Source organism: Oncorhynchus nerka, linkage group LG11, assembly GCF_034236695.1.
Source record: "Oncorhynchus nerka isolate Pitt River linkage group LG11, Oner_Uvic_2.0, whole genome shotgun sequence".
In the NCBI taxonomy this organism is placed as follows: Eukaryota; Metazoa; Chordata; class Actinopteri; order Salmoniformes; family Salmonidae; genus Oncorhynchus; species Oncorhynchus nerka.
The window spans coordinates 26813884-26831933 of NC_088406.1; the positions used below are offsets into that span (position 1 = coordinate 26813884).

General features: G+C 44.3%; 1 protein-coding gene across 4 annotated transcripts in view; it reads right to left on the reverse strand.

The window, feature by feature from the left end:
* The window catches only part of LOC115136625 (glycerophosphodiester phosphodiesterase domain-containing protein 5-like), a 101974-nt gene that overhangs the window by 43526 nt on the left and 40398 nt on the right, over positions 1-18050 (reverse strand). For all 4 annotated transcript variants that reach the window (XR_010465034.1, XM_065024344.1, XM_065024342.1 and 1 more), the window contains 5 exons: positions 14473-14576; positions 10705-10798; positions 10403-10462; positions 6822-6920; positions 6400-6493 (listed from right to left, as the gene is read on the reverse strand). Coding sequence is in view for 3 of the 4 variants with exons in the window: in XM_065024344.1 (XP_064880416.1) it covers positions 6400-6493; positions 6822-6920; positions 10403-10462; positions 10705-10798; positions 14473-14576 (451 nt within the window). In the remaining variant the exon portion in view is untranslated. The remainder of the gene's footprint in view (positions 1-6399; positions 6494-6821; positions 6921-10402; positions 10463-10704; positions 10799-14472; positions 14577-18050) is intronic.

Genomic DNA, 18050 nt, shown 5'->3' on the forward strand with positions numbered 1-18050 from the left:
GTGCATGTGTCTGCTCAAACGGTCAGAAACAGACTCCATGAGGGTGGTATGAGGGCCTGACGTCCACAGGTGGGGGTTGTGCCTACAGCCCAACTCCGTGCAGGACGTTTGGCATTTGCCAGAGAACACCAAGATTGGCAAATTCGCCACTGGCACCCTGTGCTCTTCACAGATGAAAGCAGGTTCACACTGAGCACGTGACAGACGTGACAGAGTATGGAGACGCTGTGGAGAACGTTCTGCTGCCTGCAACATCCTCCAGCATGACCGGTTTGGCGGTGGGTCAGTCATGGTGTGGGGTGGCATTTCTTTGGGGGGCCGCACAGCCCTCCATCTGCTTGCCAGAGGTAGCCTGACTGAGGTACCGAGATGAGATCCTCAGACCCCTTGTAAGACCATATGCTGGTGCGGTTGGCCCTGGGTTCCTCCTGATGCAAGACAATGCTAGACCTCATGTGGCTGGAGTGTGTCAGCAGTTCCTACAAGAGGAAGGCATTGATGCTATGGACTGGCCCGCCCATTCCCCAGACCTGAATCCAATTGAGCACATCTGGGACATCATGTCTCGCTCCATCCACCAACGCCACGTTGCACCATAGACTGTCCAGGAGTTGGAGGATGCTTTAGTCCAGGTCTGGGAGGAGATCCCTCAGGAGACCATCCGCCACCTCATCAGGAGCATGCCCAGGCGTTGTAGGGAGGTCATACAGGCACGTGGAGGCCACACACACTACTGAGCCTCATTTTGACTTGTTTTAAGGACATTACATCAAAGTTGGATCAGCCTGTAGTGTGGTTTTCCACTTTAAATTTTGAGTGTGACTCCAAATCCAGACCTCCATGGGTTGATAAATTTGATTTCCATTGATAATTTGTGTGATTCTGTTGTCAGCACATTCAACTGGCCTGCTCGCCTCCCTACCACTGAGGAAGTACAGTTCCCGCTCAGCCCAGTCAAAACTGTTCGCTGCTCTGGCCCCCCAATGGTGGAACAAACTCCCTCACGACGCCAGGACAGCGGAGTCAATCACCACCTTCCGGAGACACCTGAAACCCCACCTCTTTAAGGAATACCTAGGATAGGATAAAGTAATCCTTCTCACCCCCCCCCCCCCCCCTTAAAAGACTTAGATGCACTATTGTAAAGTGGCTGTTCCACTGGATGTCATAAGGTGAAAGCACCAATTTGTAAGTCGCTCTGGATAAGAGCGTCTGCTAAATGACTTAAATGTAAAGAAAAAAGTATTTACTAAGAATATTTCATTCATTCAGATCTAGGATGTGTTATGTTAGTGTTCCTTTATTTTTTTGAGCAGTGTATATTTGTATTTATTTAACTAGGCAAGTCAGTTAATAACAAAAAGGCCTCCTGTGGGGACGGGGATTTAAAAAAAAAATGACATCACGACAAGAGAGACAACACTACATAAAGAAAGACCTAAGACAACATAGCATGGCAGCAACATATGACAACATATGACAGCATGATAGCAACACAACATGACAACATGGCAGTAACAACATGGTAGGAGCACAAAACAGGGTACAAACATTATTGGGCACAGACAACAATACATCACACAAAGCAGCCACAACTGTCAGTGAGAGTGTCCATGATTGAGTCTTTGAATTAAGAGATTGAGAACTGTAGAGTTTAACACTTTTTTGGTTACTACATGATTCCATGTGTGTTATTTCATAGTCTTGATGTCTTCACTATTATTCTACAATGTAGAAAATAGTAAAAATAAAGAAAAACCCTTGAATGAGTAGGTGTGTGCAAACTTTGACTGGTACAGTATATATGGCCTCTAGCCACACTTTCTCATTATCCATCTCTGTGTGCTGTACTGCAGGTAAGTGATGATTAATGTAGCTAGAGTACATCCCTCACACAGGAGGTCGGATTCATTTCAAGGTCAGTGCTTAGGCCAGATTGACTGCGTCAGAAGAACTCTTGTTACAAAGCTGAAAGCCTTCACCGTCTGCCCTCAGAACCTCTCTGGCATTCAGACAGAGGTCCGCCAGCTAGCTACACAGCTAACCTCACATCCAGGAACTATTGACCCCTGTAAGCCACAGGCTAATGTCTGTTACACTTAAACAGATATTCTATGTTAAAGAGACATATACGGTATTTCAATAAGATTAGCCTGTAAAAATGAAGGATGAATAAATTAGTTTTTAAAATTATTGTAGCGATATTACAGCACACAATAATGTGAGTTACTGAGAGTAAACAGACTGCTGAGGCATTGTCCTTTCACAGAAATCCACTGTTCTACCCAAATACAAAGTATAAAAAATGGAAATGGAGTGTCTATAAACTACAACTGAATATTCATGAAAGTTATTTGCCTCCAGGAACAGCAGCAATGACGATTCAGTATTTAATCTAGGGGATCTCAAAGCACCTCAAACACTACTCTGCCTCCCTTGTACTAGTCTGACATATTTAAAGGAAGGCAGAAATACCCCAGTACTTGATGTCTAACTGGCCGTGTCAACAGACCTCAGGGGCCTAATAATGACCTGTGGACTGGTGGTGTCACGTGAGGCCAGAAGAATGCCTAGTATCCCTGCCACTCTGACAGGGGCTTGCCCTATTGTGTACATGGGGTTAATCATTTAACAGCCTCATAGAGCTGTGGGTGTTAAGTCGTCTGACAGTAGTAGCTGAGCTTTGATCAGTGAGGTGGGAGTCAGTAACATGGTCTAGTGTTGTCACGATAACCAGGTTTATTAGTATCATAATATTCAATACCAAAACGATACCATGGCAACAAAAACATTATTATGCATATTAGCTAAAGTCAGAATAACCACTGGGCTTTATTTATTTTTAACATTGAATATGTTGATAACTGGTAGAACTAATATAACAAATACAATATCTTCTATTCTATATTCAATTTCTTGCTAAAATAAAACACCATATTAAATAACACAAGAATAACTTAAATGATCCTGATGCCTAACTACATCGGACACCCAGAGCAGACAGCTTCTTGGTCAGTCCCTGGATGGGAGACCAGATGCTGCTGGAAGTGTTGTTGGAGGGCCAGTAGGAGGCACTCTTTCCTCTGGTCTAAAAAAAAATATCTCAATACCCCAGTGCAGTGATTGGGGACACTGCCCTGTGTAGGGTGCAGTCTTTCGGATGGGACATTAAACGGGTGTCCTGACTCTGAGGTCATTAAAGATCCCATGGCACTTATCGTAAGAGTAGGGGTGTTAACCCCGATGTCCTGGCTAAATTCCCAAGCTGTCCTTGGGAATTTGGTCACCTAATCACCCCCAACTTACAATTGGCTCATTCATCCCCCTCTCCCCTGTAACTATTCCCCAGGTCATTGCTGTGAATTAGAACGTGTTCTCAGTCAACTTACCTGGTAAAATATATATTTTATAATCTATGGCCATAATACTGGGTCAAATTACATTCAATAGACCTAAAATTCATAACAGTTAAATAATATAATATATTAAATGAATAGTTTAGTTCCAAAACGACATAAAAAAAACACTTTAAAGATAATTTCTGAAGATTCTATATTGCAAAAGTCTACACGCCATAGAAGTACAATGGAATTTACACAGTATACTACGATTCCCAAAGTGCATTTCACTTCCCATGGTGCAATGGGCTGCTGGCTGGCTAGTGGCTACTGCTAGCAAGCCCGGACAAACGTGAATTAGTTTAAATATATTGGTCAAGTTATGAGTGTTAATTATTTTTGTCACTGAGCAAATTTCAGGTCCGCTGAGCGCAAACTTGAACGTTGTGAAAGTTCTGTGCAACTTCGAGCAAGAGTTTACTGTGAGCACTGAAGCTAAGTTACAGTTAACAGTGGCCAAGTAGGCTACTGTGGCTATTTTATCGTAATGTAGGCCTACCAGAGTGGCCTACATTCAAAAACAATGAATAAATTGCATTCCATAACATTTCAAATAAAAATGTATTTGTCATGAGCCGAAAACAACAGGTGTAGTAGACCTTATGGTGAAATGCTTACTTACAAGCTCTTAACCAACAATGCATTGAAGAAAAAATATTTACTAAATAATTCTAATTAAAATATAAACTAGCAACAATAAAATAACAAGGCTATATACCTGATAGGTAAAGTCCCCCCTTATCTCAGCTCGCTGGTCACCATAGCATCTCCCACCTGTAGCACACGCTCCAGCAAGTATATCTCTCTAGTCACCCCCAAAACCAATTCTTTCTTTGGCCGCCTCTCCTTCCAGTTCTCTGCTGCCAATGACTGGAACGAACTACAAAAATCTCTGAAACTGGAAACACTTATCTCCCTCACTAGCTTTAAGCACCAGCTGTCAGAGCAGCTCACATATTACTGCACCTGTACATAGCCCATCTATAATTTAGCCCAAACAACTACCTCTTTCCCTACTGTATTTATTTTACTCCTTTGCACATTCTTCCACTGCAAATCTACCATTCCAGTGTTTTACTTGCTATATTGTATTTACTTTGCCACCATGGCCTTTTTTTGCCTTTACCTCCCTTATCTCACCTCATTTGCTCACATCGTATATAGACTTGTTTCTACTGTATTATTGACTGTATGTTTGTTTTACTCCATGTGTAACTCTGCGTCGTTGTATGTGTCAAACTGCTTTGCTTTATCTTGGCCAGGTAAATGAGAACTTGTTCTCAACTTGCCTACCTGGTTAAATAAAGGTGAAATAAATAAATAAAAAATGAACCTGTTTATCCATTTGTCCTTCAGACAAGGAGGTGACTGAAAATGTTTGTTGTTTGAGGCAAGAAACCATTTTACAAAATAAAATGCATTATTATTCCCATACTATTATTATACACAATTATACAAATTATGCTTCCCTCTGCCTATTGGCTACTTACCTTATCAAGCCTGTCTCAAAATACAACACTGCCCCTTTTAGACAAAAGAGATCTCTTTACCTGACTCGCTTTTCAAAGATGTCTAAAAATCTACACGTTTTATGCTCTTGTAAGAAGCTATTACTCTCCTATTGTAGACTACAAATGATCTATAACTGGGCTAATAACTAACTAGCAAAGGACAAGAACAAAATGTGCACACGTAGCTGCATGCAGCTCTTGCGTTGATCTCAAAACAAGCGCATCTACTCATGACCACAGCTGTAAACACAGTCCAGTTCAAAGTAAATGGCACAGATCCATATATAGCAATGGTGTATTTGCATATAGGCCTACTGCAGCTCTGATTAGTTATGCCGCACCGGTCTGGGTAGAGTAAGAGCTGAGTCGTGCATGTCAATGCAATAGAATCCTACTCCTATGCGTTCTGCTTTCAACAAAATTGAAAGTGACTAATATTGCGTTGATTCAATCACAATTGCCACAGTAAAGGGAAAAGTTGATAGTGTTAACAGGGAAAACTCTAGAAAGTTGAGCGAAGTTCAATCTTGTCCTTCTCTCCAGCTGATAGATCTTCTGCACAGCAGTCCCAGGGGAACATTGGTACATTTTAATGAATGGCTGGAACAACCTTCTGGCTGAAGCCCAGCACGCCATCGACTGGGCCACAAAAGCATCCGCCAGTGGCAGTGGATATCCTGGCTTATAAACCAGGGTCGCTACACAACTCCCTCCTTTCAAAGAGCACGCCCTCACGCTAGACCTCACAGGACTTCGTCTTACAGGAAAATGTTCACCGGCCAACACTCACACTGTCGTGGATGTGAGGTCCGATCACTTCCGACACCAATGTAACGAAACCAATGTAATGAACCCTCAACCTTATGGCCCGAAGCCCAGCCAGCCATCTACTGTGCCACAAAAGCATGCTCGAGTGGCAGAGTGGATATCATGTTCATGTCATTGTCACTGAAAAATAATACAACTTTAGTAGAATAACAACAAAGTTACAATGCAAATGTCATGTGTAAAATTGCTTATTTTTTATGTTGTTCTGGAACTAAACCTCCCTTGCACTCTACTGTTTTGTAACACATTTTTCTTAGTTGTTTGCCCACATCTGCTCTGCAAGCTAAGTATTCCCATAGTTCACCCCTGCAGCCAGTTTTGTCAACAAGCTGCTGGCGTGGAGGTATGCGGTTTTCTTTTGCAGAAGCCATGCTGTCGGCATTTTCGCTCTCCTCTCGCTTGCTTCTTAAATAGTGGCTTGCGCGGTGTCAGCTGGCTAGCTTATTACTGCCCCTTTGAGAAGATTCAAACAAATTACTAGACAGACTCGATCCTCTCAATCCTTAGATGGTGCGAGACACATTTGAGAGAAGAACCAAAAGTAACAAATGCTAGTACCGGGAAAATGTTCATGTTCTAGTATTTTAAAAATGCAGTATAGAATTTTCAGTATAGCATGCAACACTAAAATGGTCAGTAACAGAGTCCGGGTCAGGTCTTACTTGTTTTCTCGGAGCGGGCGACCTGCCCAGCCACCAGCCAGGCCAGAGCGGTGACAGCCACCAGGGCTCCTAGGTGTAGGAAGGGACCTGTGGCCTGACATCATTCAGTGTTAAAGGTGTGGCATTGCGACAGTCATTCACAGTTGTTAAATGGTACAACATAAACTAAATCATTCAGTGGTAATGGTAGGCTACTGCATGAAGAATTCAACAAAAATAAGTAAATTAACCCCTTGAATCAGTCTTAACACCACATCTGTTGGATGCATTTCTATATTGAAATAATGTTGCCTTTGTATGTAGTTCAATATAGTCATTAACATGTGATTTATCAAGTATATTACCACATATCGGGAAAGTGTCCTGTATAATACAGTTTGATGCACAGCCCTAAATGAGGACTGGTTTGTTGTTGAACTGACCTGGAGTGATACAGGGATGACTGCCCACTCCTCCCCCCATGTTTGATTGACAGATATGAATCCTATGGCAGTGGTCAGCAGGGCAGTACTGACCCCTATCTATGGGGGCAAACAGAGTGTTACAGACCATCGCACGCACACACAGACAGACACACACACAGCTCCCCCAGGCTAACCATTCCAACCCTCTGTAGTGTGTTTGGCCAGATAACAGCACCCTGGGGCATGATGTCACTGCTTTCACAACCCGCAGGAAAACATTAACTCAAATGTGGGGTTCAGGCAGAGTTCAGTTGGCCACTTGAAGACACACACAGTATACGCGCCACGTATAGTGCCTTCAGAAGGTATTCAGACCCCTTTACTTTTTCCACATTTCTAGGTTACAGCCTTAATGTTTTTTCCCCCTCATCAATCTACACACAATACCCAATAATGACAAAGCAAAAACAGGTTTAAAAATGTTTGTTAATACAATATAAAAAAACAGAAAATCACATTTACATACACTACCGTTCAAAAGTTGTCACTTGGAAATGTTCTTGTTTTGGAAAGAAAAACACATTTTGTGTCCATTAAAATACCATCAAATTGATCAGAAATACAGTGTAGACATTCTTAATGTTGTGAATGACTATTGTAACTGGAAACGGCTGATTTTTAATTGAATATCTAAATAGGCATACAGAGGCACATAATCAGCAACCATCACTCCTGTGTTCCAATGGCACGTTGTGTTAACTAATCCAAGTTTATTATTTTAAAAAGGCGACTCCGGGATGCTTGCCTTGTTCTTTTGCCCATCTTAATCTTTTCTTGGCCAGTCAGATTTGGATTTTCCTTTGCAACTCTGTCTAGAAGGCCAGCATCCTAGTGTCGCCTCTTCACTGTTGACGTTTGAGACTGGTGTTTTGCAGGTACTATGTCAGGAAGCTGCCAGTTGAGGACGTGAGGTGTTTGTTTCTCAAACTAGACACACTAATGTACTTGTCCTCTTGCTCAGTTGTGCACTAGGGCCTCCCACTCCTCTATTCTGGTTAGACCCAGTTTGCTATGTTCTGTGACCAGAGTAGTACACAGCACTGTACGAGATCTTCAGTTTGTCAATTTCTCGCATGGAATAGCCTTCATTTCTCAGAACAAGAATAGACTGACGAGTTTCAGAAGAAAGTGTTTTGTTTCTGGCCATTTTGAGCCTGTAATCAAACCCACCATTGCTGATGCTCCAGATACTCAACTAGTCTAAAGAAGGCCAGTTTTATTGCTTCTTTAATCAACAGTTTTCAGCTGTGCTAACATAGTGGCAAGAACAAGTATTTGATACACTGCCGATTTTGCAGGTTTTCCTACTTACAAAGCATGTAGAGGTCTGTAATTTTTATCATAGGTACAACTTCACCTGTGAGACAGAATTGAAATCCAGAAAATCACATTGTATGATTTAAGTAATTAATTTGCATGTTATTGCATGACATAAGTATTTGATCACCTACCAACCAGTAAGAATTCCGGCTCTCACAGACCTGTTTGCTTTTCTTTAAGAAGCCCTCCTGTTCTCCACTCATTACCTGTATTAACTGCACTTGTTTGAACTCGTTACCGGTATAAAAGCCACCTGTCCACACACTCAATCAAACAGACTCCAACCTCTGCACAATGGCCAAGACCAGAGAGCTAGGTAAGGACATCAGGGATAAAATTGTAGACATGCACACGACTGGGATGAGCTACAGGACAATAGGCAAGCAGCTTGGTGAGAAGGCAACAACTGTTGAAGCAATTTTTAGAAAATGGAAGAAGTTAAAGATGACGGTCAATCACCCTCGGTCTGGGGCTCCATGCTAGATCTCATCTCGTGGGGCATCAATGATCATGAGGAAGGTGAGGGATCAGCCCAGAACTACATGGCAGGATCTGGTCAATGACCTGAAGAGAGCTGGGACCACAGTCTCAAAAAAAAGCATTAGTAACACACTACGCCGTCATGGATTAAAATCCTGCAGCGCACGCAAGGTCCCCCTGCTCAAGCCAGCGCATGTCCAGGCCCGTCTGAAGTTTGCCAATGACCATCTGAATGATCCAGATGAGGAACTCAACCCAAAGAACACCATCCCAACTGTGAAACATGGTGGTGGAAACATCACTCTTTGGGGATGCTTTTCTGCAAAGGGGACAGGACGACTGGATGGATGGGACCATGTATCGCGAGATCTTGGCCAACAACCTCCTTCCCTCAGTAAGAGCATTGAAGATGGGTCGTGGCTGGGTCTTCCAGCATGACAACGACCCGAAACACACAGCCAGGGCAACTAAGGAGTGGCTCCGTAAGAAGCATCTCAAGGTCCTGGAGTGGCCTAGCCAGTCTCCAGACCTGAACCCAATAGAAAATCTTTGGAGGGAGCTGAAAGTCCGTATTGCACAGCGACAGCCCCGAAACCTGAAGGATCTGGAAAAGGTCTGTATGGAGGAGTGGTCCAAAATCCCTGCTGCAGTGTGTGCAAACCTGGTCAAGAACTACAGGAAACGTACCAAATACTTATGTCATGCAATAAAACGCAAATAATTACTTAAAAAATCATACAATGTGATTTTCTGGATTTTTGTTTTAGATTCCGTCTCTCACAGTTGAAGTGTACCTATGATAAATATGACAGACCTCTACATGCTTTGTAAGTAGGAAAACCTGCAAAATCAGCAGTGTGTCATACTTGTTCTCCCCACTGTAATTGCAAAAGGGTTTTCTAATGATCAATCAGCCTTTTAAAATAATGAACTTGGATTAGCGAACACGATGTGCCATTGGAACACAGGAGTGATGGTTGCTGATAATGGGCCTCTGTATGCCTACGTAGATATTCCATTAAAATCAGCCATTTCCATCTACAATCGTCATTTACAACAACGTCGACACTATTTCTGATCTTTTTTTTTTCAAAACAAGGACATTTCTGAGTGACCCCAAACTTTTAAACAGTAGTGTATGTATTCAGACACTTTACTCGGTACACTGTTGAAGCACCTTTACAACCTTGAGTCTTCTGGGTATGATGCTACAAGCTTGGCACACCTGTATTTGGGGAGTTTCTTGTGTACCTTCAATACTGCAGAAATGATTTGGTGCCCTTCCAGATCTGTGCCTCGACACAATCCTGTCTCTGAGCTCTACAGACAATTTCTTCAACCTCGTGACTTGGTTTTTGCTCTGACATGCAGTCAACAGTGGGACCTTATATAGACAAGACAAATCATGTCCAATCAATTGAATTTACCACAGGTGGACTCCAATCAAGTTATAGAAACATCTCAAGGATGATCAATGAAAACAGGATGAACCTGAGCTCAATTTTGAGTCTCATAGCAAAGAGTCTGAATACTTATGTAAATAAGGTATTTCATTATTTTTTTGATCAGTTTTCGTTTTGTAATTATGGGGTATTGTGTGTAGATTGTTGAGGATTATTATTTAAAAAAATGTTTTTTACAATAAGGCTGTAACAACAAATTTGGGAAAAAGTCAAGGGTACTTTCCCAAGGCACTGTACATAAACAAACACACCACAAATCGCACATTTGAGCATTACCTTGTGCAGCCAGTGCAAGTTCAGCTGTTGTCCCACTGCTATGTGGCAAAGTGCTAAAATCTAAAGGAATAGAAACAGATAAATAAATCACATCACGTGGAAATCCACAGCCACCGTTTTCAAAAAAGGTCAACAGCTGCCTGGGCGATCCTAACTGTCACGTGTAGACTTGGCACAGACATGCCTGGCAACATGTTTCTGCCCTGCCAGGTTATACCACTAACATTACCTGGCTGTTCCCATTGCCTAGACACAATATCAATATCATCTCACAGTGAATGTTTGATGAGATGTCAACTCACCATTAAAAATGCAATATAAGTGAAGCCGGCAGCGGTAGTGGCCAGGATTGGAACAGTCCCGTCGATCCACTCTCCAGAACGGTTATATAAAAACCTGTAAAACGGAGCAAAATGGATGGAAGACAGTTGCACAATAGTAGCGTCTCATCGATATCAGGACAGGCTGCAGCTTGTGCTCCTCTGGTCTTTGAGATGAGAGACAGAGGATAGATTGTAGAAACAAGCCAAGTGGTCTAGCAGGAGAAGTTGTTGACACTGATCTAAGGTCAGTTTTGAGTTTCCTCTAGTAGCTAAGGTTTAGATTCGGGGGACGGGAAGCCAATCCTAGATCTGTGCCCAACGGGCAACCTCGAGCTCCTAGCCCCAAAGGTCTCTTTGTAAAATTAACTGGCTGACTATAAATGAGCTAACAGCCAACACTGACGCTTAAACCGGAAGGCCTGAACTCCCAGGGCAGGCATAATGTGTTCTAGTGTCCTTGTCCAGGATCGTAAGCCTTTATTATCCCCATAAAAAAAAGCAAACAGAGACAAATAAACACAAAAGAGGGAGCTGCTCAGAGCAAATGGCTGCAGTCGATTCTTCTCTGTAATGAGTATTGGAGCACAAAGAGATGATGTAATAACTATGTTAACGTGTTGCGAGTTAGAGGCCTTGTTCTAAAAGGACGTCTCCTTAAGGCTGTGTCTCCACATACAGGAAAGGGAGGAAGAAAGACATCATGCAGTACAAACACACACGGGGACGGGGAGAGACACACACACACGGGGACGGGGAGAGACACGGGGGAGAGACACACACGGGGACGGGAGAGACACACACACACGGGGGGAGAGACACACACACACGGGGGAGAGACACACACACACGGGGGAGACACACACACACGGGGGGAGAGACACACACACACGGGGGAGAGACACACACACACGGGGGAGAGACACACACACACACGGGGGAGAGACACACACACACGGGGGGAGAGACACACACACGGGGGAGAGACACACACACACGGGGGGAGACACACACACACGGGGGGAGAGACACACACACGGGGGGAGAGACACACACACGGGGGAGAGACACACACACACGGGGAGAGACACACACACACGGGGGGGGAGAGACACACACACACGGGGGGGAGAGACACACACACACGGGGGGAGAGACACACACACACGGGGGAGAGACACACACACGGGGGGGAGAGACACACACACACACGGGGGGAGAGACACACACGGGGGGAGAGACACACACACACGGGGGGGAGAGACACACACACACGGGGGAGAGACACACACACACGGGGGGAGAGAGACACACACACACGGGGGGAGAGACACACACACACGGGGGGAGAGACACACACACACGGGGGGAGAGACACACACACACGGGGGGAGAGACACACACACGGGGGGAGACACACACACACGGGGGAGAGACACACACACGGGGAGAGACACACACACGGGGGGAGAGACACACACACGGGGGGAGACACACACACGGGGGGAGACACACACACGGGGGAGAGACACACACACGGGGGAGAGACACACACACGGGGGGAGAGACACACACACACGGGGGAGAGACACACACACACGGGGGGAGAGACACACACACACACGGGGGGGAGAGACACACACACACGGGGAGAGACACACACACACACGGGGGGAGAGACACACACACACGGGGAGAGACACACACACACGGGGGAGAGACACACACACACGGGGGAGAGACACACACACACGGGGGAGAGAGACACACACACACGGGGGGAGAGACACACACACACGGGGGAGAGACACACACACGGGGGGAGAGACACACACACACGGGGAGAGACACACACACACGGGGGGAGAGACACACACACACGGGGGAGAGACACACACACGGGGGGAGAGACACACACACACGGGGGGAGAGACACACACACACGGGGGAGAGACACACACACACGGGGGGAGAGACACACACACACGGGGGAGAGACACACACACACACGGGGGAGAGACACACACACACGGGGGGAGAGACACACACACACGGGGGAGAGACACACACACACGGGGGGAGAGACACACACACACGGGGGAGAGACACACACACGGGGGAGAGACACACACACACGGGGGAGAGACACACACACACGGGGGGAGAGACACACACACACGGGGGGAGAGACACACACACACGGGGGGAGAGACACACACACACGGGGGGAGAGACACACACACACGGGGGGAGAGACACACACACGGGGAGAGACACACACACACGGGGGAGAGACACACACACGGGGGAGAGACACACACACACGGGGGGAGAGACACACACACACGGGGGAGAGACACACACACGGGGGGAGAGACACACACACGGGGGGGAGAGACACACACACGGGGGGAACTTGCACAATTGGTGGCTGACTAAATACTTTTTTGCACCACTGTATTATGACAACATTGTGACGTTTTTGTTCGTTTTGGACTTTGGTTAGGGGTTTTTCAGCTATTTGGGCACACACCATTTTTTTGAGGCAAGCCTAAGTTCAGAGCCGATGTTTATGCCCCTTCGTCTGCGATTGGTCAACAGTAGGGATTCTTAATTTTTTATTGGAAAATACTGCAAAACATTTTTTTAGATGTAAAATTGTGCAACTAAGATCTCCTTGGCATAAACAACTGAATTAATTTTAGATTAGTTCTGACTATTTTGAGGAAGTCTGTACTGGCTATGGTGTCTCAAAATGGACAAACAGTACTATTGCAGCTTTTTTCTTGTTTTTCAAATAAAGGTCTTTTAAGGGAGTACGCAAACACTCGTTTCGGTTAGGCTAGACTGAAACATGCCCAACGCCTTTGGAGAGTGTGTAGAGAGAGTGATACAATTAAAAGGAGAGAGGAGCAGAGATAAAGACTATGGAAGGAGAGGGAGAAAGTGGGATGAGGGGCATGGAGAGATAAACAAGGAGCGAAGGACGATGGGGGAAGCAGAGGTGACATTGAGCACTAATGACAGGAAGAGAAAGGAAGTGGTGGAATGAGAGAGCGAGGGGAATGACTTTGGGGGGACAAAGCAAATTGCACCTTACAAGAAGAAACACAAAGCTTCTCTCTCACATATTGCACCAAATGTGTTTTAGGGACCACTGGGGCATAGCGTGCACATAAAATGTAGAAGGCCTTGAGAACTTGGTCAAGAGCTCAACTAAATAAACCTAATTCATAATTTCAGTGGTAGTATATCCTTCAATTGAATGTGCAATGACTCATGACAGAACTAACACCTGTATTGTTTCCAAGCACGATTGGTTTTATGGTAACTGTGGAGGAGACATGACTGGAATAATCCGAGAGGTGATTTGGGGTCAAAGGGTATTCCTGCTTTATGTAATCATGCTCACTATAATCTGCAGTGATAGACGCCCTAAAGCCAATCCATCCCCACCCAGATTAGACCAACCACGATGAGTGAATAATTGGCAGAAAAAAACTACAGAGTTAGCATTTTCGGTTAAAAGCAAAAACATATGAAGAGAAATTGCAGCATTTTAAAGTAAAACAATCTACTGTAGGTAAATGCCAGAGAATCAAAGGGAACGTCAGAGGAGCATTTAGTGGGGAACTCATTTATTTGAATGGAACACTGACTGATGGTGATATACTGAGAGACAAGAATCTATGAGTTGCATAACTAGAGTGTGCACACACACACACACACACACTGTACAGCAGTACTCACCAGTTGAACTCATTGTAGTCATTGTGTGCCTCCCACCAGAAGTAGAACCAGACCAGGAGCAGAGAGAAGGTGAAGAAGAGGATGAGAGACCACAGGAACTCCCACTGGGAAACACACAGGAACCATTATTACCTTTACCACAGTATCATTAGTCAGATACCATCAGATTAACATAGATCACTTAGGCCAGCGTTGTGTTGAAACATTGGAATACTATTGGTGCATTCATAGTATTACTTTCTTTGATTGCAAGTGAGCAAATGGCTGATTAGAAAGTCCTTTGCCCACACCAGAATGGCATACGATATAACATTACCCCCATACGTCAACGTCGCTATAAACACTGACAACAGAAATGCAAGCAACAACAGTCTCCTAAAAGTCTGGCAGAGTAGTCATTGGGCAATCTGCCCTAATGCAGCAAAAGTGAGAGCCTATAGACTATAATCGGGATGTAGAGAGTGATGACGATGCAGCCAAGGCTGGCACACAGACTGATGGCTCAAACCTGGAGTCATGACAAACATTTGAAAACACAATTTGCTAGCTGCATCAGAATAAGGTGGTAAACCACAAACGAGGAACGGTCTGGAGAACAAGTCAACACAATAACGCTCATGGTTTATAGTGAATGTAATGTCAATTCTGTTCATAAATAATTTCACACTCCCACTTTGTGTAGGCATTCACAAAGCCTGCATTACCAAAGACGAGACAACATTCATACCGCTTTACAACTGATTGAAAAGAGAGAACCACATGTCTGGTATCAGTTGCGGTAGAGGCAGTATGCAGTAACCATTCATGCAGAAACTGTCATAGGGCCATATTGTCTCAGTAAAAAAGCAGAGGGACTCGAAGCTCCCAAACCACTGTCCTCATCAAGTAATTACTCACATTAACTTAATAGCCAATGAGGCCATGAGCCGATTAGTGGTCAGCTGTGTTTAGCCTTCCAATGCCACCGCAAGCTGTAATAAGAGCTCTAATAAAGAGATAGAATGTTCGCTCGCAGACATGCACACGACTTGGATGACAAAGCACAAAAAGTTAGCTTTTCAAACTTCTCCAGACAGTCAAGACCTTTTTGGCCCATCTATGTAAAAGTAAAAATATCGCTCCTCGCTCAGACAGAAATGTAACAGTTAAGACCACCACATAAATAAAGAACAGAACTGCCCAAAATGTTCCTTATAATTAATTAAACTTTAATTGATGTGATAACCCCTCATCCTACTGAGAATTGGACTCTACAACGACAGCACGACTGGCTGCTCCTCACACTGTATTTGCATACCAGCCCACAAATTAGCACACAATGAAATCAGGCTTACTCACAGAGCCCGGAGGACTCGAGAACGCTTAGATAGAAATGTATGAATAGAACTGACATGACAGTCTGTTTTTCAAAATAACAAGTTGTTCCAGCTCTATACATTACATTTCTATCTGCTATAATGTTCTTACATAGCACCATTCAAAATAAGCCCTGATTGACCCTGTATTTAGCCTTGCTGTGATAGGAGATATCAATGTGATATGAGAGCACAAACAAAGCTGTTTGGACGTTCACCTTAGATGACTGTTCCATGGAGGGCATCGGCTGGCAGTGGGCACAGGATGTAAGACAGGGCCAGGTCTAATGGCTGGGTGGTGACAGATACCAGCCTGAGCCCTTTGTATACCTTCTGCCCTCCACTCTGACCGTCTCCCTGGGCACTGGAGAGGAGAGCCTAATGTGCTTATGTGGAGTTGTGGACAGGCCAAACAGCAGTTAAACTATGGGGACACTAAAGCACATGTTTGAGATGGTATGAGGATTATTACATACCAAAGTTGTTGATTTGGGGCAGGGATTGGGAACATAGTAGTATGAGGGAAGGAAGCCTGTGGGCGATTAGGTTGTGGCGATTCTTTTTAGCCATCAATCTCTTCCAGATAAGGAATTAAAGTCGTGAAAACATTTGTTAAATTATAATAATAAAGACCATACTAAGAAAATCACTCCATTTCAGAAATCATAGTAATACAGACTCCAGAATGGTTACCATAGGGTTAGTTTTACATTGTTACACTTCCAAGTCTCGTATTTGGTTAAAGCTTCCAATTCACCCCCCCCCCCCCCTCCTCCTCCTCTCCCCTGTAACTATCCCCCAGGTCATTGCTGTAAATGAGAATATGTTCTGTCAACTTACCTGGTAAAATAATAAAACATGTATTATAATAATAATAATTCACCGCAATGTGAGAAAGCCAGACGTCAAGGTAACCATAGGGTTAACCCTATGGCAGGTTGGGGTCTGACTGGCAGCCCTGCTCATTGATCCAACTGCTCTGGTACTGTCCCCCTGGCTTTTAATGACTACCCAGAAACACCTGGGAGAGGGACACCTTGAGGGCATGTGAGGGGACATTGTTCACCTGCTGAGATCAAGATGGATTACAGAGGTGACACCCCTGTGAGAGAAGGGATTGGATGGTCTATTAGTAGGTAATGTTTGGACAACAATGAGACTAAATGTTTGGGATCATTTTTAAACTGGCTGCTTGGGAGCTAATCGAGTTGCCAAGCCAGTTGTGTGAGTGGCAAATATTGCATACAATGTGCAATAATGTGCAATTCAAATCTCAAAGCTAATATTTTTTACATGTTACGGGCATATTTAGGGTGGCTGCCACATTCCTTAAATGAATATTCAGCCAAGCCAGTGTCATGTACAGTATGTGCAATGTGTATATTATATGACTGAACATTAATCCTGCCATTATTCTTCTCCACTGCTGTTTAGGAGCGGATCAAAGCAGAGCACTCTGGCATGATACAGCCTGTCTGACCTATGATGACATCACATTCTGCACGGCTTGCTTTAGTTAGGGTGGAACACACGCCTTCAGGGCAGGGCCGACACCATGGCATTAAAAACTGCTTTCTAACTAGTGTCAAAACAAGGAACCAACTCAAAGTGTACAGAGCGTAATACATCTAGTAGTCTGTTGAATCATACTGTATGATGAATTTCCATTCAAAATGGGGGACATGAGTGAGGGATGCAACCTTTGTATTATTTCCCACAAGACATGTGTCCAAGCGAGGTTAAATGGTCAACATCTATCTACGTCAAGAGGGGTCAGAAAAAAAAAATTGTCAGCGTATTTAATGGGTCTGAGGGGAAATAAAGGTTTTATATTGTATTGAGAGGTTTAAGCCCAACAGAGCAGACTCATTCATCCTCGTACTCTCCTAGTAGGAGCGGGGAGAGCAAATGACTTTCCTCTACTGGGGAGATATTTTGGGGGAAATGCCATGAAAATTGCTGTGCTGCTTGGCTGAAGGGCACTAGGCAGGCAGCTGAATTAAGATGGAATACATCATAGCCTGAGCCTCATTGACCAACAGAGGCTAAAAATAGACGGATAAAAAGGATCAGGGGATAATTATCTTCTGTGGAACCGTAAACACCAGAATTACTGCAAAAAAATCTAACAGAGGATCCTCCACTGTCACTCAATCAAAAAATGAGATTCCAGAAATATCATCCATTCAAAGAGCTCTACACTACATTACAGAAGCTTTCTTC